Raw genomic sequence first — 24,820 nt, forward strand, 5'->3', positions numbered from 1 at the left:
AGAAGCGCAGGGTAGAGGGGTCGTCACTCTCTTGTTCGCTGGGATATAAGTGGACCCTTTTGTTTGCACGCTGGGCGTCAGCGGCCTCTCCCGCCCGTGCTCAGTGGCTCAGCCTTGTGCTCTCTCGGCTCCGTGCTCGTGGCATCTGGGATGACATCTGGGTGTGAGACGGGCTGGGTCTTAGGTTCCTGCATAAACGCAGAGGCATGCGTGGTGAGGGCATCAGTTAGTGTGTGTGTCGGAGCTTCCACTGAAAGCAAAATTTTGCTTTCCCGTGAGTCAGTTTTGTCTCAAAGAGGAGAACAATTGAGAACTTCTGTTAATTGAAGCCATGTGGATTTGTGTAAAGATTGAAAGCAGTGTTCCAACTTAATAGCGTTAGCCACATGTTGAGAGGCTGATTTGGTGCTTAAGTCATTAGTGTTTTTTATGGAGGCGTGGCCCCAGAATGGTCTGGGTGACAGGTGCCTGTTCTTTTCCTGAAGGAAACCCGTAGCTATGGAAGTCAGTAGGCGTCTTGTGCAGAAGCATTCGTACAAATACAGCTTGCTTGTTACAGACCCCTGCTCCCTTTGCTCTCTACAGCTGGGCCTCCTGTTTTGAGTAGACAGGCTTCTGAAGAAGTGTGTGAGTCAGATGTATAGAATCGCTGACTTATGTCTCCAGCATAACAGTTCCATGGCTACATCCCCTTATTCCGCCAAGTTAAATTCTGCCCATTTATTGAACATCCGGTATGTGCCAGGCCCTGTGCTACATGCTAGAAAAATAAAACTGGTTAGTCCTTGTGCTTGTTTTCAGAGACCTCGCGGTCTAAAGAGAAGACAAAAACACAGTCAGTCAAATTTGAAAACTCAAAATACTATGACGTACCTTAATAGGAATTGTAGATGCGGAGTAGGAAAGTAACACTGAAGGAGAACTCCCCGAGCCTGTGGGGTGGGTTTGCAGAGAGGTCATGCTCGGGTATCCAGAGTGCTGAAGGGTGAGCAAAGGCTCTCTGGAAAGACGCAGGCGGCGGCTCCCGGCAGTCAGCCAGGCTTTCTCCGGGAGGAAGGAGCCAGCAACGCTTGGCCGTGCCCAGAGGGTCTCCGAAGTTCTTGAGTAGCTTCCGAGCCCTCAACGTGCTTCTGCTGTTCCGAGCTGCTTCTCAGAGCTGACGTGGTGAGCAAGCGGCTGCTTCCCACCTGTCAGGTATGTCTGCCCTTAGCAGAAGGTCTTCAAGACTAAGAAACCTTCTTCCATTTGATCGTTAGTTTTCATCCGTCCCTTCTCAGCAAAGCAGCTCTTAGTTTGTCACTTCTTTGTGGAAACTGACATCTGTTGAAATACAGGTTTCTTGTCCTCGCCCTTTGCCCCTGGGGCTGCTCCGCCAGAACAGCTGGTCCAGGCTTCTGCTTTGGTCCTGGGCGTCCAGTCTAGCCCTGTTTCTTCCCACTTTCAAATCCTGAATCCGCTCCAGCCTCACCCTCCACCTTCGTCTCTCTGAGCCCGTTCAGCAGGTGCGCTAAGCTGCTCAGCGGCCCGAGCTGAGGGAGGGAAGCGGGGGCGGGGGTGGGGTGGGGGCCTGGCTCGTGTCTAGGGAGACCCACCTTAGCACTTGGGAAATGCCTCCTTTGGGCCCGGCCATATGCTAAACCCTTGACATGCACTGTCTGGTTTAATTCTTACCGCGTCCCCTGGAGGTAGGTATTTCCAAATTACAGATGAGAAAACTAAAGCACAAAAAGATTGAGTAATTTGCCTGAGGTCACACAGCTAGTAAAGGGCGGGCTGGCCCTGAACCCCTCAGACTGGGCAGCCCGGAAGTCCAGCTCCGTCACTGGCCACGCCTCCCAGGGGTGGAGCCAGAGGCAGCAGCTCTGACCTGAGCACAGTCTCAGCTCAGACGTGGCCGGCCTGGAGCTCCCAAACCCTCCCCTTCCTCCCCACCTGCCCCGCCAGCGCTCCAGCCCTCCCCGGCCCCTTACTAACTGCTCTCTGCGTCATCCTTGCCCCTCTGGCTCCTTCACCAGGTTGCCACAGATCCGTGTTTCTAATCAGCTGACCAGACCGTCTCACCCTGCTGCGTAGAAACCTCTGTGGCTTCCCAGCCCCTTCAGGACGGAAGTCACACGGGGTTGTCTCTGCTGTGGCCCCTGCAGCCCGTCAGGTTGTGGCACACTTGTCCCTGGACATTGGCCATCCCCGTGCTCTGACCCTTCCCTTCGACCCTCTGCCCAGCCAGGCCCTCAGGGTTCTGCCAGACCATCACCGCCCTGGGAATCATCCCCAAACCCTCCCACTTGAGCTCACAGCACTCACTGCTCATTCCTGTGTCCTCAGGGACGCTCCCAGCACAGACCTGTAGCTCGTCTGGGTGGGCCTGGGCACACACCTGCAGAGGGAAGGCCGTGTGCTGCATCAGCGAGATGCTGGGGGCGGCAGGGCCAGGATCCAGGCGGCCCCATCCCCTTGCAGTTTATGTAACTCGAGGCAAGGCAGACGTTAAACCAATAGGTTAAAGATAAGTCTTGAATTATGACTGTGGTAAGTGCTGAGAGGGAAAACTGATGGACTTTAGTGTGTTTGATGGGAAGGCCCCCCGTGGTCTGGGTGCTGGGTGGTGAGAGCAAAGGCAGTGATGACTTCTCCAAGGACGTGACATCTAGGCTGTGGCCAGTAGGATAAATGCAAGTCAGCAAGGTCTGAGCTGAGATTAGGACCTCCTAGAAAGTGGACACAGTGTGGGCCAAGTTGTGGGTCAAGAAGTAGCTTGGAGTTTGAGGACCAAGGAAAGACCCGTGTGTCCAGGGGCTTCGTGATCAGGAAGGACGGGGGCGGCCGGCCACGTTCAGGACTTTGGGTTTTACGTCAGAGCAGTGGGAGACCAGTGGCACAGCCGGAGTGTGGGAGTGACGCCCTCCTACTCACATTCCATGAGCCCACTCTGGCTGCGGTGGGGAAGACTGTTGCGGGTATGGGGGGCGGGGGCAGGGGGACCAAGGGGAGGGACGGCCCAGGACGTGTGCAGGGAGCAGCTGACGGCCAGTCACCCCATAAATGTGTGGACCCAGCGCCCTCCCTTGGCACCTTCAGACAAGGGTCTTGCCCTCCCCGCCCCGGGGAGGGTGGTTTAGAGCTCAATGTAGAATCCATCTTTTCTTCACACTTACACTGCACTTTGTCCAAGTGTGAGGGAACAGCGTAAGAGCTGACCATTTTTATGAGTGATTCCAAAGTTGACTTTGCGGCCAGCAGGGGCTACTCTTCCTTGCGGTGCACGGTGATTTTTAAAATGTCAGATGAGAAGAAGCCACAGGAACAGATCTCATGCAAATGGGCCTCATTTAAAATGAGACTAGGGGGCTTCCCTGGTGGTGCAGTGGTTGGGAATCCGCCTACCAATGCAGGGGACACGGGTTCCATCCCTGGCCCGGGAAGATCCCACATGCTGCGGAGCAACTAAGCCCGTGCGCCACAACTACTGAGCCCACTCTAGAGCCCACGAGCCACAACTACTGAGCACACACGCCTAGAGCCCGTGCTCTGCAACAAGAGAAGCCACTGCGCTGAGAAGCCCGTGCACTGCAACGAAGAGTAGCCCCTGCTCGCCGCAACTAGAGAAAGCCCGCGCGCAGCAAGGAAGACCCAAGACAGCCAAAAATAAAAACAAATAAATAAATTTATTTAAAAAAATAAAATAAAATGTGACTAGGGAGGAATGTGAGAAGTCACCGAGTTGTCTAAAGTTTGTCTGATACATTCCTTGAGCATCAGTTGCTTTTAAAATCTACCTCTGGTTCAGATTTGCCCCGTCACGTACAGCCTCATAAATACTCAAGTAAGCCTCTGCAAGACGTGCTCCCGGGACACCTGCTCACGGCAGGCGCGTCCCGCAGGGTTTCGGTAATGACTTGTCTGTTTGTAGTTTAACTGCTTAGGTAAATAGGATATTAATTTGATATATGATTAGAACATTTTTTTTTGTAGGCTTTACCGCCAGCACCTGTTCAGAATCACACAAATAAACATCAGGTATTCAATGCATCTCTTCAAGACCATATTTATCCGAGCTGTTTTGGGAATACTCCAGAGTGGAATAGTTCTAAATTTATAAGTCTTTGGGGATCAGAAGTGATGAATGATAAGAACTGGAATCCTGGCACTTTCTTGCCAGATACAATTTCTGGTAAGGAACTCATTAAAACTTTCTTAAAGTTTAAAATGATCTGTGCTGAGTGGATTGCCCTCTCTGTTGCTGCAGTTCCCCAGTAGGGGCCCGGGCTGCTGCTTCCCCTCACCTCCACCTCTAGCAGGAGGCCCCTTGGCCCCTTCAGGCTGCTCCAGCCACCCATGTCTGCCGCCAGGAGCGGAGCAAGGCTCTGGGCTTGGCGGCCCGTTGCCGGCACAGGAGCCGGACGGGCCTCGGACACTGGGTCTTTCCCGCCCCAGGGCTGCTGAGCGTCTTGGCTCCAGGGTGCAGTGTTGGGCCTTTGGTTCTTGAGCATTGGTGACCAGCAGACCTCGACCCGGTGCAGCAGGGTAGTGTGGCTTGAATGCTATGACTTACGTTCCTTTTCTCTCTTTCTGCACTGACCCTACATGGGACCTGTCCCCTCTAACAAGCACCTTCCTCCTTGCGGCCTCAACTGCTGAGGTGCAGCTGTTTCTTCAGTGGCAGGGCAGGGCATGCCTGAAGAGGGGTTGGTACCTCTGCCTCATCTCTGTCTTCACGTGGTCAGAGCCCCTGGTGGTCCCACACCCCCGCCCCTGCATGTGCTCAGAACAGCAAGCTAGACTTGACATCTGGTCTGTGCTTAGAAAGGGTTTCTAACTGTGTGACCTTGGGCAAGTTGCTTAGCCTCTCTGAGCCTCAGTTTCTTCATCTTCAGGATAGGAATGATAGTACTAAGCTCAGAAAGTATTTTAAGACATTAAATAACTTTTGGAAAGCACCTAGCACAGGAATTGGCACATAGTAGGTGCTCAATAAATTTTTCTTCTGAGATGAAAACTAGTTGACTAGTGTCATCCCATTGGAATCCTAACTTAAGTAGCAGCCCCAGTGTTAATAGTTTATTCAGCAGATGTCCTTTAGGTTTTAGCTAAATGCTCTTTCTTTTAGAAGCCTTAATTTTCCCATTCTTCTCTGAAGGGAATGACATATTAGGGCCAACACTCTCAGAAACAAGACCTGAAGCTCTTCCACCTCCATCTAGCAATGAAACGCCTGCAGTTCCGGATAGCAAAGAGAAAAAAAACGCTGCGAAAAAGAAATGTTTGTACAATTTCCAAGATGCTTTTATGGAAGCAAACAAAGTTGTGATGGCCACGTCGTCAGCCACCTCCTCCGTGTCCTGCACGGCCACCACGGTGCAGTCGAGCAACAGCCAGTTCAGAGTGTCGTCCAAGAGACCGCCCTCCCTCGGTAAGGCCCACCAGCCCGCAGGAGCCCTCGGGGTGGGCGCTGCGTATTCGCTCCTTCTTCCTCAGCAGCTCTGTAATTCCCTTTCACTCGGCCTGGCCAGGGATGTCAGTGTAATTAACACCTAAGAACGCTCGTGCACAAAGAGCGTGTCCTCCAGGGCTCTGATGAGAACTTCACTGTCACACTGACACCCTCCAGGGCTTTGCCACACTGTGTCCTGCCTTTCCTCTCTGCGCTTCTTGTTCTGTGGTGGGGAGAGGTCTTTGCTTCCTGAACACGTGGAGTAATTTTTAGGCATCTGAAAGTAGAAGCCTCACGGAGAGTCAGCTGATGGGGCTGCTGACCAGCCTGAGATGCAGCCCCTGCTGCCGTGCAGGTCACTGGTGTGGAGGTGGTGTCGCTGTCACACTCTGCCCTGAGCACAGCGAACAGGGGGCTTGAAAGCAAGGGGGGCAGTCAGAGACCAGGGGCAAATGTCAAAGGGACACGGGAGCCGGATCAGAGAGGCCTCACTAGCCAAAGTTAGGACTGTCTGAGCATCAGAAAGAATGAAGGAACGGATTGTAGCACGCAACTAAAGTCGGGAATCCGTCGGGACGCTCAAAAGAGGGAGTCGGGTGGGAAGCTGTCTGGCTGGAAGCTCGCTGCTGACTACGTGTGCAAGACCGGTACAGATAGAAGGCCACTCTGCAGCCAGCCGGTGACAGGGGGCCCGGTAAGCGTCCTCATGGGCGTCAGGACGTTGGATCTCAGTTTGGGGAATGCAGTAGTGCCGGTGTCTGGGAGCAGCACCCACAGGTGACTGGCAGATTGCAAAGGGAAGATAAGGTGCCGACTGCCCCCCCTGCACACCTGATCAGATGTAGCCTCACCGACGGCAGCAAACACGTTAGGTGCTTCCTGTGCAATCAGATGGGAAGATCCAACGTAACCTTTGCAGGATTCATGCGTAGAATATTTTCAGCTAAATCGGACATGAGACTGTAAATCCAGAATTGTGGACAGCTGGCCTCAACTCAAAAAATGTCAGTATTGTGGAAGGAAAAAAAGAAAGTTTAAAAGATGCTGGGTTCGGGGAAAAGCCGCAAAGGACTGTGGGAGAGGCCAGAAGTCTGGATGGGGTTGTACGTGAGATGAGAATGTCACCATGAGGTTAATTGTCTGTAGTTGGCGCTGGTGTCGAGGTTTTACGGCAAAGCGTGCATGTTCTCAGGAGTCCAGGCTGGAATGTTTAGGAGTGAGTGCAGCTTTGCTTCCACATGTTAAGCCACCAATAAAGTGTGTGTGTGTGTGTGTGTGTGTGTGTGTGTGTGTGTGTGTGTGTGTGTGTGTGTGTGTGTGTGTGTGAGAGAGAGACAGACAGACAGACAAAGTAAATATAACAAAATAATAAATACTCTTGAGTCTAGGTGAAGGGTGTATGGGTATTCTTTGTACTATTCCTTCAAGTTTTCTATAGATTTGAACATTTTCAGACCAAAAGTTGGTTTAAAAAAAAAAAAGTTTTAACTTAGAGAAGCCTGAACGTCTGCCTGACCTTGGCCACTGGCAGTGACTCTGGCATCTCTGAACGCAGGTGACGTCTTTCACGGCATCAACAAGGAGGATCACAGGCACGGGGTGCCGGCGGCCCCGAGGAACAGCCCCACAGGTCTGGTGCCGCTTCCTGCCCTCCCTCCCGCCGCCCTCTCTCCAGCTTCCGCGCCTCACCTTGCCAGTCTCGCAGCCCCGTCCTTCCCCAAAACGGCCGCCACCTCTCCCGGGTTTGCGGATTCACGCAAGAGCTTCTGTCCTGCTCCCGTGGCCCCCACCACAGACGGCTCCGTCAGCGCGCCTCCCAGCGTCTGCAGGTGAGCCCGGGGCGGGGCGGGTTGCGGTGGGGGGGGAGGCCGGCGTGCTTCAGAATGGGTGCTGTGCGACCTAACCCTGCAGGACTGCCGGAGACACTCCGGCGCCCAGGGCCTCGCAGCTCACCAGCGGGGGACGGCAGCGGGGAGGGGCGGGCTCCGGTCTCGGCCGGTTCCGCAGAGCACAGGGCCACTGTGGGTCTGTGCTCTCAACAGCTTTCTTTAAAAAGTCAGTGTTCGTTACCTTTGAATTTGCTGCCACTCCCCTGCCCTACATCCCCCAGGATGAAATGGTGGTGGGAGGGACAGTGGAGAGGCCGTGTGTGTGCACCTGAGAAGCCCCTCTGGGTGTGCCCGCCGGCCTGCGCCTGTCCTGCCTGCGCGGCCCCTGGGTCGTGCAGGCCCTGCGCCTCGTTGGTGAGGGCAGGCTGGTCGGAAAGAACCACCTCGGCCACCGCTCGCCATGCTCGCACCCCTTGAGGGGCAGGCGGCTTGCTGACGGGCCCTGCGCGGTTTTGCAGCGACCCCGACTGTGAAGGGCATCGCTGCGAGAACGGCGTCTATGACCCGCAGCAGGACGACGGAGACGAGACTGCGGATGAGGACAGCTGCTCCGAGCACAGCTCCAGCACCTCCACCTCCACCAACCAGAAGGAGGGCAAGTACTGTGACTGCTGCTACTGTGAGTTCTTCGGGCATGGCGGGGTAAGTGCCTTGGCCTCTCCTCTGCCGAGGGCCTCCTCGGGGGAGGGGCAGGTGCCGGAGTGCGCACTTAAGTGCGTAAAATTAGTGTTTCGCCATGGGTGTTTGTAAATTGCGTGTTTAAATTCGGATTGTAAAATGTGCAAACTCCTTTGCAAGAATAATGTACCAGGTTGAATTCAGGGTATGGTTACACTGTGTGTAAAGCGTTAGTTGCGAGCATAATTAAAATCAAGATACCGTCTAAAACAGTGGTTCCACTTCTAGGTTGTAGTTGTCGTAAAGAAATAATGACACGTAGTTTTGAGTATTTCATCTCTGCATTTTTGCATTTGATTAGATAGGACCTACCAACTCCCCAGGCGTGGGAATTGTTGAGTCCACACAGTGGACGGCCTGTACAGGCGGATTCCTCTTGCTCGACTGCACAGTGCATTGAGACACATCCGCACTGTGTGGCGTGCCAGGACAGTCATTCCATCCGTACAAGCAGGTGTCAGCCGTGGTGTCTGGGGCTGGGCGGCGGGAAGAGCAGGGCCGGGAGCTGTTCTTTTTCTGCTTTAGTCTCTCCGTGCTTCCTCAGCTCATGCAGGTGTTTTTAGTAGTCAGTGAGAAGGCTTTTCGGCTCTGAAGAGGAAACCTGCGAGGGGATGGAAAAATGCTATAAACGCATCTATTGATGCGAGAAGATAGTCACACCGTATTACATAAAAAGTAGATCAGTTACAGCATGTATAATAGTTTCTTTTTAGTTTAAAAATAACCATTTGTGTACGTAGCTGTACATCCTCTGCCAAATGTTTTTGTGAATATGTGAAGCTTGCCAGGTCAATGCCAAAATACTACCTTTGGGTAATTGGTGATGAAAGGTTTTCTTTTTCTCGCCATTTGTTTCTTCTGTTTAGTTACTTTTCCGGATGAGCATGTGTCACTTGAGCAATAAAAATTTCACTTTTAATGCTATGGTCTGAAATTTGGTATACTCAAAATCATGAAAACTTGCATTTCGTCATGTTTCCGTTGGTCTTAGCCTCCCGCTGCGCCAACAAGTAGAAATTATGCAGAAATGAGGGAAAAGCTTCGTTTACGGCTGACCAAGAGGAAGGAAGAGCAGCCTAAGAAAACGGATCAGCTCTCAGAAAGGGAGAGTGTGGTTGACCATCGCAGGGTGGAGGACCTGCTCCAGTTCATAAACAGCTCGGAGACCAAGCCCGTGAGCAGCACGCGGGCCGCCAAGCGTGCACGGCATAAGCAGAGAAAGGTAAACAGAGGGTCTGCGCCAGGCGGCCTCCGGGGGGCCTCTGAGGTCGGGGCTGGGCGACAGCCTCCCAGTGTTGCTTCAGGAGCCCCTGACCGCCTGCCAGCCTGAACTGGACGCTGCTTCAAGACCCAGGTTGTGTTTTCAGGCCGTGGAGCCCCCTCCTGTGCCAGGGGTTTGCTAATGGCTCTAAAACAGGCCTGCGGTTCTTGTGCTGGCCAGCGTCGGGGCGGCAGCAGCCCCTCCGCCTCTTGTCTGTCGAAGGAACTTCTTTCCCAGGAAAGCAGGGGAAGCAGCCCTGGGTGTCGAGGGCGGGGCACTGTGGGCTTCTGGAGACTGGGGCTGAAGGAGCGCCTTTGACCCGAGGCTGGTGCAGGGCCCCGAGCGGCCCCACAGGCAGAGGAGGATCAGGGAGTACCGCTCGAAGGAGGGCCTGCACGTGGCAGTGACGTCGAGAGTAAGGAGGACCCCACACCGTTAGGGCAGGGGCTGCCACAAAGGCAAGTAGCTGCTGAGACTGGCCAGGCTGGCCCAGTGGGGAGCTGCAGCCGGACTGAGCGGGTCTCAACGCGGGAGCGTGGTGTGCAGACTGTGCCGCTAGGCGAGAAATTGTATCCGTTACTTCCTGTGACGCTGAAAGTGATGGGAACAGCATCTCCTCTGGGGTTTCCTCCCCACCCCCGCCAGTTCTTTTGGAGGTTCTTCCCGGTTTCAGCTCCCTGAAGGTGTCAGGCTCCACGAGCCCGCCTCAGCAGGCAGGTGTGGGCTGTGCCCAGAGGGGACTCGTCAGGACCACAGGGCTCTGACTGTAGGATGGGTTGCTTTGGGAGGGCGTGAGGCCCCTGTGAAGGAGGAGACATGCCCACAGTGGACCCAGGGTCGGGCCACTTGTCGTGTGGTGTTGCTTCCAACTTAGTTGCCGTGACTCTTAAGGTAGCTGGGATTGAACTGAGTGGATTCACTGCCGCTGTTGTACCCACCCCCGGTCCTGAGATAGGTCTGGATTGGCCACAGGTCTAATTAGGGGGCTTGGAGGGGGCGGCCTGCTTCTGCCCCAGACCTGGTGTGGGGAGAAGGTGTGTTCTCCACCCAGGGGTGCTTCAGCACCCGGGGTCCCAGGTGGTCCGAGGCCCTGGAGACCGTCGCCACTGGGCTTCATCGGAAGCCTCTGGACTGGCTCAGGTGCTTTCAGGGCTGCCCCCACCCGGACTCCTATCCTCTGTCCTTGCAGGCGGCCTGGATCCGGACCACGCTGCAGGTGCATCCCGGGTCGCCCTCGGCACCCGCTCTCACCCTTCGTGCTCTCTGCCGAGCACCTGGTTTGCAGGGGGACCCACAAAGCTGCCTTGTTTCTTGTTGAAATGAAGGCAGCACACACCGGGGTTGGATTCGCTGTAGAGTCTGTCCTGAGGCAGGTCAGGCCTGCAGACTGGAGGCCCTGGAGTGCCTGCAGGGGCCACTGCGGGAGACACGGTGGGAGTTTGTCTGTCAGGCGCTGCCTCCAGCAAAGCTTTCCTTTAACAGATGGAGCAGGAATTTTAAATGATCTTTACTTGAATTGGCAAGTTACATTTTTCTGAAACCTGTCATTGAATTTTTAACCTAATTTTATGTTTAAGTTATTTAGCAAAACAAGCAAGTTGTCTCTTAAAAAATATTGCCTTCTGAAACATAATGAAGAATATTTAAATTCGGAAGGACCTTTACATTTTCCCACGCAAAATGTTTTTTTCAGAGATTCTCACGATCGTGAGCCTTACTGGAGCCCAGTGATGGAGGAGCCGTTCTCCTTATTCTCACTGGGTTTTTGTTTGTTTTCTTTTTCTAAAAAATATTTATTTATTTATTTGGCTGCCCCGGGTCTTAGTTGCGGCACGCAGGATCTAGTTCCCTGACCAGGGATCGAACTCCGGCCCCCTGCATTGGGAGTGCGGAGTCTTAACCACTGGACCACCAGGGAAGTCCCTCGTTTGTTTTCTAATCAGAAGGAATCTTTTCCATTTGTGCTCCTGCAATGTGTGTCACTAAAAAAATACAATCTTCGCTTGAGTTGAAAATTAATTTCCTGCCAGTTGGACAGCAGAAATAACCTTTGTCTATTTGCCACGTCATGTTGAATATTTTAGGAAGTCATTTGCTCTGTCACACTAGTGAAAATATATTGGGAATTTTACCTGCTAGGGTGGGAAAAAGAAATTCCGAGCTTTTCAGTACACATTTTCTTGAATGTCGCTTTGACCCACATGAACGCATCAGCGGCATTCCCCACCTGGAAAGGTTCTGGCGGCACCTGTGCGGCTGTGTAACTGCTGCCTCGCGATCAGTCTTGTTCTTGTCCAGTTCATCCCCCACCTGCCGCCGCGCACAGACGGGAGAGCCCACGCAGAGCAGGAGCACGGCGGCTGCTCTGACCTCGTCCTCTGTGCCCGGGGCTAGGTCGGAGGCTGCAAGGGATGTTCTGTTGACTGCCACCCCCTGCTTTGATGGAGGTGTGTTTTAAGCTTTTGACCTGTCACAGCCCCTTTCAGTGTTTCTATTCTTATCGTGCGATTCAGTTTTATCTCACTTTTGTGTGCGTGTCTTACTTTTTTTAGAGCACTTACTGTTGTCCTAAGTTGCCTTTTCCTTTCACGTCGGCAGCTGGAGGAGAAAGCACGCCTGGAAGCGGAGGCCCGGGCCCGGGAGCACCTGCACCTGCGAGCGGAGGAGCGGCGGCGGGAGGAGGAGCAGCAGCGGCTGCAGGAGGAGCTCCAGAGGCTGCAGGAGCTTCAGAAGCTGAGGGCCGTGAAGAAGAAGAAGAAGGAGAGGCCAAGGAAGGCCTGTCCCGAGCTGGACATGCTCGCTCGGAGTCTGCAGGCGGCCGCGGAGGCTGTGCCCGGCTCTGAGAGCATGCACAACGGCTCGCTGGAGCCGAGCGAAGACCCGGAAACCTCCTCTCGCTCCCCCTCCAGACACGTGGACCATAGAGACACGGGGCCGGGGCCGGGGGCCGACGCGGACACCCCCGACCCCGTGGCCGCCAGAGACTCCAAGCTCCTTCTGCCGAAGGGGGTCAACGGGAAGCAGCAGCAGCCGCTGTCCTTCCTCCTGGACATGATGCATCAGCACAAGGAGGGAAACAGCAAACAGAAGCTGAAGCACAGCAGTAAAGCGGGCGGCGAGCCGGCGAGGAAGCCCTTGGAGCCCCCCAGAGCCTCAGAGGCCCAGCCCCGGCCCCGGCCCCAGGCTGAGTCAAAGGCCAGAGTGCTTGACCTCACGCCCCTGGCGGAGCACAGAAGGGAGGAGAGGAAAGTCAACAGCAACAACAACAACAGAAAGCAGCTGAACCACGTCCGGGAGGAGAAGCCGAGCCCGGGCCCCGCAGAGCCCGCCGCGCCCAGCGAGCACCCGCAGAGTGGCAAGCCGGCGCCAGCAGACTCTCCGCAGCCCAAGGGCAAGAGCAAGAAAAGCAAGAAGAAGAAGGGAGACAGAGGCAGCGGCTCAATCGGTAAATAAACACAGAGCAGAAGGGGGCGCCTGTGTAGCTGGGGCATCGTGGGGCGAGGAGGGCGCTGGGTCGGGTGCCTCTCAGGGTCCACCCCTCCTGGAGGGGGGTGCTGCCGTCCATGTCGTGGCTTCGTGCCTTGTGTGACCTCTGCACCAGCCGTGAGGGACGCGTAGGCATTGTGGTTGTATTCGGTTACCTTGAAATAATTTCAGACTTCCCGCAAACTACAGGGAAGAGCACGAAGGATTCCCACATACTCCCGTCAGCTCAGCGTGTCACCACACTTGCTGTGTCCTGTCTCTCCCTCTTGGTTACTTTTCTGAACCAAATGAGAGTGCCCTTTTACCCTGAAATACTGCTGTGTGTATTTCCTCAAAACAAGAGATTAGATACAGCAAGATACAGATGGGGGGGGGGGCACGATGTCGTTGTTGATTTTAACAACTAAACAAAACAGAATGGTTACAGTCGGAAACAAAGGAAGCCGGCTGCATTTCCTAGGAGTCCCCGTGGCTGTACTAAACGTGCCGCACTAGGTCCTGTGGGGGGAAGAGACCTACCAACCCTCAGGCTAGAGAAGGAACCCTGAACAGACACGGAGGGCAGGTGCGCCGGCCGGTCTCCCACCGCGGTGGGAGCAGGCAATTCTGAAGCCACCCGTGTGTCCCCCCAGGACCGCAAGGCAGGAGACACACTGTGGACCGCGGGGAGGGGGCTGCAGGGAGCGCAGTGTGGTTGTTAAAATCAAGAAATTAACACTGACGCAAGACTGTTACCTAGCTGTAGGCTTATGCGTGTTTCTCCGTTCATCCCTTTAACGTCCTAGGAAACAAAGTTTTCTCCTGACACAGGATCCAACCTAGGGTCACCGTCATATCTCTTTAATTTCCTTTAATGGGTCAGTTCCTCACTTTCTCACAACCTGACATCTCTAGAGTATGACCCACCCATTTTTTAGAGTAAATGGCTATCTAGAGTAATTTCAGTTTGGTGCTGTTCCTTCACAGCCAGGTTCAGGTTACGCAGCGTTGGCGGCAGCGCCTTGGGGGTGACGGGTCTGTGTTGGTGGGTGCCCTGCCGTCGGGAGGCACACTGCCCGGTGTTGGTAACTCTCCTCCTGGACCGTGGTGCGTGCGGTCGGCCTGTCTCTCCTCTGCCAGGCTGACACCTGACCTGTGCTCACCCGGAGTGTCTCATGGGGAGACGAGTCCCTTACGCCGTATCAGACATTCATCCACTACTTGTAGCATCCGTGGACGACAGTGTTGCCCAGGGGGATTATTACTGTGCTCTTTGCCTACATAATGGTGACTTTTCTGATGCCATTCCTTCTCCCTTTCTTACTCAACGTTCTGTAGGAAGAGCTCTTCTTCCCCACGTATTTTTTTCATTTACTTCATTATTTATACAAGGGCGGGTTAGTAGATGCTTTCTTTATGCTATAGGTTATAATCCTTTACTAACACTATTTCGATGCCCCCAGATTCAGTCGGTGGGAGCCCCCTCTGCATGGCCTCTGCACCCCGTTGTGCTTTGAGCACTTCTGTGCACAGTTAGATGTCCCGGCTCTGAGACCCAGAGCTGGTGTGTGGTTGGCAGGGCCTAGGAGGGGGAGCGAGTGTGTGTACGCAGGCACGTGTGCACTCCTCGTGGCCCCCCCACACACACACATCTGTGTCTTTCGGTATCTAATCTCTGCAGTAAAAACCACCCATTCACCCTGACAACTGCAGTCCGGCTCCGGTGCCACTGCGCTCCCTGCAGCCCCCTCCCCGCGGTCCACAGTGTGTCTCCTGCCTTGCGGTCCTGGGGGGACACACGGGTGGCTTCAGAATTGCCTGCTCCCACCGCGGTGGGAGACCGGCCGGCGCACCTGCCCTCCGTGTCTGTTCAGGGTTCCTTCTCTAGCCTGAGGGTTGGTAGGTCTCTTCCCCCCACAGGACCTAGTGCGGCACGTTTAGTACAGCCGCGGGGACTCCTAGGAAGTGCAGCTGGCTTCCTTTGTTTCTGATTGTATCTATTTTGTTTTGTTTCCCCTCCTTAATCCTGATTTCTTTTTCCCTATCCCATTCCTACTTAGTTTCTTATTTGCTTTTCTGTTCTTTACACAGAAGGTTGGCATATTAGAGACGCCTTTCCCCGTGGCTTTTTCCCCACATCCTGTATTCCAAAGGCCCTCCGTGTGCGTCCGCAGCTCTTCCTTGTGCTTTCAGGTGCTGAGTGGGCTCCGCTGGACACTGCCCCGCTCTCGGGGTTTGTAATGACACACAGCGGGGCGGAGCGCAGGTGCTGTGCGTGGGTGTTTCTGCGGGAGCGCTGGGTCACAGAGGTCAGTGCAGACAGGGCTGGTTGATGTGGCCTGCTCCTCTGAAGCCTGCATTGCTCCCACCCTGTCGAGCCCCTGTTTGGCCACAGCCTCACCGGGAGAGTGTGTTGTCAGGCTTTGTAACTTGAGCCCATCTGTTAGGCGCACTTATTCCTGAAGTGGTCATATGCATTTTTCTCTAATTATAGTGAGGTCATATTTTTAAGGGCTGTTTCTATATCTCTTTTGTGAATTTTCTATTCGTAACTTTTTCTCATTTTTTAATTGGGTTTTTGCTCTTTTCCTTCCATTTTTTAAGAGTTCCTTATGAATCGGGGATATTGCCCCAGGTCCTTAAGTTGTCTTTGACTCTTTCCAGTGCTTTTTAGCCAAGCACAAGTTTTCTCTTTTACTTTATACATAGTTCACTCTGGATTTTAAGTAGTTGTTAGGTGTGATTGTTTATACTAACACGAAGGTTAAGGAGGAATGTGCCAAGTTTTTTTCTAGTATTAGCGTGGTTCCACTTTTTTCACTTAGCTCCTCGATACCTTTATTTGGAGTTTATTCTTTTGTATCGTGTGATGCATGAATCCAGCTTTATCTTTTACAAATAGTTAACCAGTTGTCCCAACACCAGTTATTAAAAAGCTCATCTTGCCTCAGCGACTCAGGATGCCACCATGTGCTACACCGTGTGTCCTCAGGTCTGTTCTGGAATTTCTTTTCTTTCCCTCTGTGTTCATTCACTCGCCATTATTGCATTGAGTTGCTGCTTCAGGGGTTCTGTACATGTTAATGACTTAAGGGCTCTTCTCTCCTCACAGCCTTTTTCAGTTTTCCTGGCTGTTCTTTCATGTTTGTATTCCCATAAGAACTTTGGTGTCAGTGTGCGTAGCTCCCTTAAAAAAAAGAAAAAAACAACCTTGTTGGTATCTTTATTGGTATTGCATTAAATTTATAAGATAATTTAGGGAGAATTGGTGTCTGTGATGTTGTTCGTCCTTCCCAAGAACAAGGGGAGTTTTTCCATTTGTTCAAGTCTACTTTATGTCTTTTAGGAATGTTTTAAATTTTCTCTTATAGGTTTTTCACATTTCTTATTGAGCTTATTCCTAAGTATTTAATCTTCCTTGCTTTTAATTTTAACGGGGTGTTTTCTACAGTCATACCTTCCAACTCCGTCTGGTGCAGTAGCCAGTCACATGTCACCCCTGAGCACCGAAGTGTGGAAGGTCCAAATTGTGCGGGTTGTGAGTGTAAAAACATAACCAGATTTTGAAAACCTAGTATGAAAAAAAAAGGATGTAAAATAACTCGGTATATGTATGTATAGATATTTGGGGGGGCGTGGCTGCACGCGGGCTTTCTCTAGTTCAGGCAAGCGGGGGCTACTCTTCATTGCAGTGCGCGGGCTTCTCATTGCGGTGGCTTCTCTTGTTGCGGAGCACGGGCTCTAGGTGTGCGGGCTTCAATAGTTACAGCGCACGGGCTCAGTAGTTGTGGCACACAGGCTTAGTTGCTCCACGGCATGTGGGATCTTCCTGGACCAGGGATTGAACCCGTGTCCCCTGCATTGGATTCCTTTTTTTTTTTTTTTAATATCTTTATTGGAGTATAATTGCTTTGCAATGCTGTGTTAGTTTCTGCTGTACAACAAAGTGAATCAGCTATACGTATCCATATATCTCCTCCCTCTTGCATCTCCCTGCCTCCCACCCTCCCTATCCCACCCCTCTAGGTGGTCACAAAGCACCGAGCTGATCTCCCTGTGCTATGCGGCTGCTTCCCACTAGCTGTCTATTTTACATTTGGTAGTTTATATATGTCAGCGCTACTCTCTCATTTCATCCCAGCTTCCCCCCGCCCCCCCGCCCCCCGTGTCCTCAAGTCCGTTCTCTACGTCTGTGTCTTTATTGTTGCCCTGCCCGCTAGGTTCTTCAGAACCATTTTTTTTTTTTTAGATTCCATATATATGTGTTAGCACATGGAATTTGTTTTTCTCTTTCTGACTTACTTCACTCTGTATGACAGACTCTAGGTCCATCCACCTCATTATAAATAATTCAGTTTCGTTCCTTTTTATGGCTAATATTCCATTGTATATATGTGCCACATCTTCTTTATCCATTCGTCTGTCGATGGACACTTAGGTTGCTTCCATGTCCTGGTTATTGTAAATAGTGCTGCAGTGAACATTGTGGTACATGTATCTTTTTGAATTATGGTTTTCTCTGGGTATATGCCCAGTAGTGGGACTGGACTGCTGGGTTGTATAGTAGCTCTATTTTTAGTTGTTTTAAGGAGTCTCCATACTGTTCTCTGTAGTGGCTGTATCAGTTTATATTCTCACCAGCAGTGCAAGAGGGTTCCCTTTTCTCCACACCCTCTCCAGCATTTACTGTTTGTAGATGTTTTGATGATGGCCATTCTGACCGGTGTGAGGTGGTACCTCATTGTGGTTTTGATTTGCATTTCTCTAATGATTAGTGACGTTGACCATCTCTTCATGTGTTTGTTGGCAATCTGTATGTCTACTTTGGAGAAATGTCTGTTTAGGTCTTCCGTGGCAGGTGGATTCTTAACCATTGTGCCACCAGGGAAGTCCCAGTATAATTTTTTACATCGATTACATATTGAAATGATAATCTTTTGGACATATTTAATTAAAGTGTACATTACTAAAATTAATTTCAGTTGTTTAATTTTTTCAGCTGGCTACTACGAAATCTTAAGTTATGTATGTGGCTCATGTTGTGTTTCTACTGGATGGTGCTCCTCTAACTGGTCATTTGTGTGTATGACAGCTGTTGCTTTCTGTATGTTAACTTTATATCTCCTACCTTAGCAGATTATTTCATTGTTTGAGTCTTATTGTTGATTCTCTGGGGTTTTCCAGCTACTCTATCATCTATTTGCAAATAGAGAAAGCTTTACTTCTTTTCCAATTCTTATGCTTCTTGTTTTCTCTTGTTTAATTGCATCATTCTTGAACTTAATGGAAACGTCTGGTGTTTCTACATTAAGATTCTGGCTTTAGGGTAAGGTTTATATATTTTATCATGTTAAGAAAATATCCAGCAATTCCTATTTTTCTTGAGTATTTTATCAGGAATGAGTGTTGAATTTTGTCAAAGGTTTTCTAGTATCTACGGAGATTAAACATAATTTTTCTTCTTAGACCTGTTATACTTCGTAAAGAATTAGGAGGCTTTTTTTGCTTGTTTTTCATTTTCAGTATTCTAGAGCAATTCACCTTCCATTGGGACTACTTAGGCTTTAATGATTTGACAGGAATCTCCTGTGCAGCCCCCCAGGCTGGTGCTTTTTGTGGGGAAGTTGCCTGATGGTATTCTCTCTGTCCTCTATGGTAATTGGTCTATTTAAGTATTTCTTTCTTCACTGAGGTTAATTTTGCTAAACTGTGTTTCCGTAGTAAATTATCTTTTCAGCCAGTTTTCCAGCTTGTTCACATAGATGTCTGCGAAGTACATACTTTTTTTTTTTTAAATTTATTTATTTATGGCTGTGTTGGGTCTTCGTTTCTGTGCGAGGGCTTTCTCCAGTTGCAGCAAGCGGGGGCCCCTCTTCATTGCGGTGCGCGGGCCTCTCACTGTCTCGGCCTCTCCCGTTGCGGAGCACAGGCTCCAGACGCGCAGGTTCAGTAGTTGTGGCTCACGGGCTTAGTTGCTCCGCGGCATGTGGGATCTTCCCAGACCAGGGCTCGAACCCGTGTCCCCTGCATTGGCAGGCAGATTCTTAACCATTGCGCCACCAGGGAAGCCCGAGTACGTACTTTTTAAAAAATTTCTTTCAGCGGTTATTTTCCTCTTGTCATTTCTTATTTTGTATGTTTGTGCTTTCTTTCTCCCTGTTCTGTTTGACTCAGTTAAAGTTAATAGTTTATCTATATAATGTTTTCAAAAGCCAGGCTCTTGATTTATCAGTTGGGTGTATACTGTTGTTTGTCTCTCTGCCTCATTAATCTCTACTTTTATCTTTTTATCCTGTGCTTCCTTTTGTTTTACTTCATTGTTCTTTCTAACTTTTTGATTTGGGAATTGAGTTCATTTCTTTTCATTCCTTCATTTTTACTGATCAAAGTATTTAGCACCTTGAATTTTCTCTGATCATTCCTTTAAGTATATCCCACAGTGTATGATAATGTTTCCGTTTGGTTTCTTTTTTAGAAATTCAGCAGTTTCCATGTGGTTTTCTTTTCCTCTTTCACCCAGTAGTTTAATAGGTGGCTTTTAGGTTTCCAGGTGGGAGAGCCTCGTTTATGTTAATAATTTCTACGTTTTGTACACTGTGATCCGAGAGTATTGTTTGTAATATTTCTGCTTCATGAAACTTACTGGTATTTTCTTTGTGACTAGTTTTTGTGACTGCTCTGTGTTCACTTGAGATACAAGTGTATTTTCTCTGCTATCATGGTATTAAACTAAATATATATTTATATCCATGGTATAGCTTTGATTTAGGTTTAGGTTTAGGTCTTCTGTATCCTTACTTGTTTTTTGTCCTCTTGACATATATTGTTATTTATTATTGAGTTTCTGTGTTTTCTTGCATTTCCTGTAGTTTTGCTTTAAAAAGGTGGTCTCTTTGTTACTTGGTACATATTCCTAACTAATTTCTTATATTGAATTTGGTTTTTGTTGTTTAAAAATGTCCTTTCTGTTGTGTTTCACACTTTTGGCTCGAATTCTCCTTTGTCTGAGATGGTGATCGCTACCCCTTCTCTCTGTTTCTGTTTGCCTGGTGGGGCACCTTTGTCCTCATTCCTTCATTGCTGGTCTATCTGAGTCACTTGGTTTTAGGTCATTCCCTTGCATACAGCCGAGACACCTCAGTCCTGCTGTGTGAGCCACATTGACAGTCTTATCTACAGGTGAGGTGAGCCTGTTTCCATGTATTGATAGGACAGCCCTGACATTATTTTGTAATTATTAGATCAGTTTTTTAATACATACATATATTATGTGTGTGTGTGTGTATTTTTTGGCCTGCTGGGTCTTAGTTGTGGCCTGTGGGCTCCTTAGTTGTGGCATGAGCACTCTTAGTTGTGGCATGCATGCAGGATCTAGTTCCCTGACCGGGGATCAAACCCGGGCCCCCTGTATTGGGAGCGTGGAAACTTAGCCACTGTGCCACCAGGGAAGTCCTCTGTTTTATATTTTATATTCGCTGATTCTCTCTCTGTGTGAGATGTTTGCCTTTCTTTCTGTATATCCTTGGTGTTTAAGAACGTTTGCGACTCTGTACCGGTGCTGCCCCTGCACTTATACCTTTAGTGCCCCATCCCTGCTCCAGATGGGGGCCTGTGGCACCACCTACTGCCTGGGGGACAGCCGTGCACGGACCCTGTTTTCTCTCCTCTGCCCGCTTGTGCTGGCCTTTCTCTTCCCATTTTTCAGCTGCGTTTGTTTCTGCTTTGTCAGAGCGCATAGTATTTGTAGGTTTGCGCGTGAATACATTAGGTGCCCGTGTTGGTCCTCGTGTAGCGGTGTTCCCAGGCACGTGTCCTCAAGTAGGGGTCAGGGGCGCAGAGTCCTCCAAGCTCTGGCGAAGCAAACTGTTTCCTGTGGTCTGAACAGTGAACAGACAGCCCGGCGGGTACGAAATTCTTTAGGTCGCTCTTTCTTTCCACCCTGGTTAATAACAGTTTTGTTGTGAAAAATGTCTGTCTGATACTGAATCTGGTTATAGTTCTGTCCCATTTTTTTCATACCGGTCATCAGCTCTACTGAGAAGAGTATTAGAAATCGCTTTATAACGAGAGCACTCCCAGCAGACGTGTCTGCTCTGTGTTTGCTTCTGTGGTTGAACCAACTCCGCTTCTAGAACTTGTTTATGGAATAACTTGAGTTTGGCCTTTCTAAGACTTTACCTTCTTTACACCTGTAAACACTCTTGGCCCCCCTCACCTCTCCTCTCCTCGTGCATCACTGTTTCCTTGATCAGGGTCAGCCGGTGGGCCTCCAGGAGATGCCTGCGGTAGGTGTGCAGCGGAGGCCTGATGAACGAACGGTCTCAGTGGCTGGGAAGGAGCGTGTTGTGAGGGTGACTTGTGCGGGCTGGCGGCCTGGACCAGGGAGCCTGGGCGGGGGCTGGGGGGGCATCCCAGAAGCAGCAGCAGTGGGATGGAGACAGGCATCTGCAACTGTTGACGAGGAACGTGCCCAGCATGGTGACGGAGCGACAGGTGGGACGTGAGTGTGAGGAAGGGGGTGGGGGGAGGATCATTTCTAGATCACTGTCAGAAAGGGAGCGGCCGCAGCAGATCACAGCGGCTTTGCCCGCCTTGGGGGTCGGCTGCCTGAAGGGTGGATGTACAGAGGAGGTGGCTTTATGGACGAGCCGCTCATGAAGGAGGTCTGGGGCGGGGTTGGTTTGGTGGTGTTGGTATCCAGGTGTGGCTGAAACCACAGGGATACAGCGGCAAGGGGCGGAGTCGAGGAAGACCCAGGCCCCGAGCTGTCTGTGCGGGAGGGGCTGTGGTCGTGCAGGGGGCCGTGCGGGGGCTCCTCGGTGCCCGCGGCGTTGCCTTGAGCTGGTGGATGTGAAGGCACTCCGCATGGCGCTGGGAGTCTTCAGCAGTGTTAGCCGCTGGTATGCAGGTAAACCACACCTTCATTACCGCTGTGCAAATGCCCAGTGATGGGAGGAACGGGGGTCCTTTACTGAGGATTCCAAAAAATTGTCCCTTGCTAAGGTGGGGACAGGGAATGGAGACTGGCTTTAACAGAGCACTGTCGGTGGTCTGCACTCATCCGTGAGTGGAGCCGGGTGCTGTGCGTACACCGCCAGTGCCCCCCAGCACCTAGGTGTGCACGGATGGAGCCTCTGAGCGCCGGGCAGGTACCAAACAGGGTGGGCAGAGCAGAGGAGGGAATTAAAACCCTCAGAGGTGCCAAGGCTCCCTCATCAGTCGTCTCCCTGCTGTAGCCTATTTTCAAAGAGGGTTGCTCAACTGCAAAATGAAATACAGCCTTGCGTTTGGTAGGGACAACCGGAAAAGCTTTTTGGTGAAGTCTCTGGATGTTGCTTGGATAAACTGAATGCCTAGAAGAGCCGTCTTCCTCCAGAGGCTGACATCTGGGTCCTGGGTACAGACACGTCCGCGGCGTCTCTTGACAGCCGTGCCCCTGCTCCCCCCACCCCCCTGCCCTCCCTCCAGCGGGGCCTTGGGGCAGACAGCCTCTGTCTTCTCAAGGGCTCTCCCGGTGGCGGCAGCAGGTATGTCTCTTCTCTTGGACCTGAAGCAGTGGTTCCTTCACTCAGCACAGGAGTTCGCTAATTCCACGTGACCTGGATGTTCCCAAGTGCATGAGAGAGGTCTGCCCACCTGTGGCCATTTGCAAATTCTCATTTTTTAAATTTTTTAAAAAATTTTATTAGACAAGTTCTCACTTTCTTTTTTTCTTTTTTTTTTGTTTTTGGCCGCACCCCGCGGCATGCGGGATCTTAGTTCCCCGAGCAGGGATGGAACCACGTCCCCTGCGTTGGAAGCGCGGAGTTTTACCCAGTGGAGCGCCTGGGAAGTCCCATGCAAGATCTCATTTTAGAAAAGATCTTTAGTTTGTGAACTTGTTGAAATTAAGTAAAACCAAATGCTTTGCTGTGTCCCGCTAAGATGGCCTGCTGTTCAGCTGACTTACCTCTTTTCTTTCATCTTACAGATGATGTCTTTCTGCCTAAAGATATCGACCTAGACAGTGTGGACATGGACGAGACAGAGAGGGAAGTGGAATATTTCAAAAGGTAATTGTTAGGAGTGTGGTCCGAATGAGGGATGGTTTCGTGGTTACCACGCGTGACCCTCCCGCATGGCATGGCTGCTTGTCTGGGACAGAAGTTGTGTCAGCTAGCCCAGCAGCCTGGCTGCCTTGTAGCATTCTAGCATGTGAAGGCCTGCCGTGCACATCCCACCCACAGCCCGGGCACACACGTACTAGCCTCCTCGCCCACACTCTCACACCTCATTCACTTGTCCCTGCCCGTGTGTGTAAAGACTGGTTTCTAGCAGCGTATCTCAGAGTGGTCCTGGACCAGCAGCACCGCCTAGGAACTTGGGACCCGACATCCGTGTTCTCACAAGCCTCCCAGCTGAGCTTTATATGCGCTGGCATTGGGACACAGTGATGTGGCATGCTTTAGAGGAGAAAAGTAGCACTTCGGTTAATTTAGTCAGCTTTCCTGATATGCAGACTCTATTAGTACATGTTTAATAATATTTGTCATAATATGTTCAATAATATCTACTATGTGAGTCATGACAAGAAAACTTTTCTTTAAAGTGCCTTGTTCTCTCTTTGGAAGTACGTTAATCTCTTGGTTTCAGAAAGCACGCACACATACACACACACTCAAAAAGCAGTTTGCAGTACAAAAAGTCATTAATTCATAAATGAAGTATTGTAAAATTCTAAATGTTTCTTAAAATTAAATACATTTATAATGTGTGTGTGTGTGTGTGTGTGTGTGTGTGTGTGTTTAAATCTTAGCAGATGGTACAGCATTTGCTGAAGTTAAGCATTCATAGTAAACCCTAACTAGGATGAGGAGGGCCTCTCCTAAATGTGGCGAAGGGCGTCCATAAAATCAGTAGGTGTTATATACGTCACGGTGAAACGTTACAAGCCATTCCTCGAGATTAAAGGAGTGATGACAGCGATGCCCCTTATCACAACTTCTATTTCTAAAGAAATAAAAAGAAACAAAGGGATAAGGATTCAGATGAAGAAGTGGCATTGTCATTCTCAGATGATGTGAATACGTTTGTACAAAGTCCAAAAGAATCTGTAGCTAAATTACTTGAATTATTTTTTTAAATTGATTGATTGATTGATTTGGCTGCATTGGGTCTTAGTTGCGGCCTGCGGGATCTTTGTTGTGGCGAGTGGGCTCTTCATTGTGGAGCGCGGGCTTCTCTCTAGTTGTGGTATGTGCGGGCTCAGTAGTTGTGGCATGGGGGCTTAGTTGCCCTGCGGCATGTAGGATCTTAGTTCCCCAGCCAGGGACTGAACCCGCATCTCCTGCATTGGAAGGTGGATTCTTAACCACCGGACGCCCAAGGAAGTCCCCAATTTTTTTTTTTAATATTTATTTATTGACTTATTTATTTTTTTATTTGGCTGTGTCGGGGCTTAGTTGTGGCACTCAGGATCTTCGTTGTGGCATGCAGGATCTATCGTTGCAGTGCGCAGGCTCTCTAGTTTTGGCGCACAGGCTCAGTAGCTGTCGCACGCGGTCTCTCTAGTTGCGGTGCATAGGCTCTAGAGCGCGTGGGCTTAGTTGCCCCGCGGCATGTGGGATCTAGCTCCCCAACCAGGGATCAAACCCGCATCCCCTGCATTGGAAGGAGGATTCTTAACCCCTGGACCACCAGGGAGGTCCCTAAATTACTTGAATTATTAACACAGTTTGCTCTGAAGCTGGATTCTGGGGAGCAGGGGATGGAACAGGGGCATTTCTTGGATGTAGGCAAAGCTTTGGAGGAATATTTTCCCAAGGTAGACCTGCAGGATTCACACACCTTAAAATCATGCATGACCTTATAAACAAAGATTATCAAGCACCCAAGACCAACAATAAAAATCTAGAAATGAAAAATAGAATTATTAAAGTCAAGACCTCAGTAGATAGATACCTGATAAACAGATTAGACACTGCTGAAGAGGGAATTAATGAACTGGAAGATATAACTGGAAAGTGTACCCAGAATGCACCAAGATTATAAGGAAAATAGAAAATGTGAAAGAGGGCTTAAGAGACATGGAGGAGTGGCTAAGTCTGACATACACCT

General features: G+C 50.6%; 1 protein-coding gene across 12 annotated transcripts in view; it reads left to right on the top strand.

Moving 5' to 3' along the window:
- The window catches only part of FAM193A (family with sequence similarity 193 member A), a 172,722-nt gene that overhangs the window by 139,358 nt on the left and 8,544 nt on the right, over positions 1-24,820 (top strand). For 10 of the 12 annotated variants that reach the window (XM_033856548.2, XM_033856542.2, XM_033856543.2 and 7 more), the window contains 7 exons: positions 3,973-4,171; positions 5,138-5,410; positions 6,987-7,260; positions 7,779-7,962; positions 8,990-9,220; positions 11,858-12,704; positions 22,695-22,776. In XM_033856548.2, coding sequence (XP_033712439.1) covers positions 3,973-4,171; positions 5,138-5,410; positions 6,987-7,260; positions 7,779-7,962; positions 8,990-9,220; positions 11,858-12,704; positions 22,695-22,776 — 2,090 coding nt within the window. Of the gene's footprint in view, positions 1-3,972; positions 4,172-5,137; positions 5,411-6,986; positions 7,261-7,778; positions 7,963-8,989; positions 9,221-11,811; positions 12,705-22,018; positions 22,194-22,694; positions 22,777-24,820 lie in introns of those variants that run through there. The other 2 variants (XM_073804765.1, XM_033856552.2) reach the window with 2 other exon arrangements.

Source organism: Tursiops truncatus, chromosome 5, assembly GCF_011762595.2.
Source record: "Tursiops truncatus isolate mTurTru1 chromosome 5, mTurTru1.mat.Y, whole genome shotgun sequence".
NCBI lineage: Eukaryota > Metazoa > Chordata > Mammalia > Artiodactyla > Delphinidae > Tursiops > Tursiops truncatus.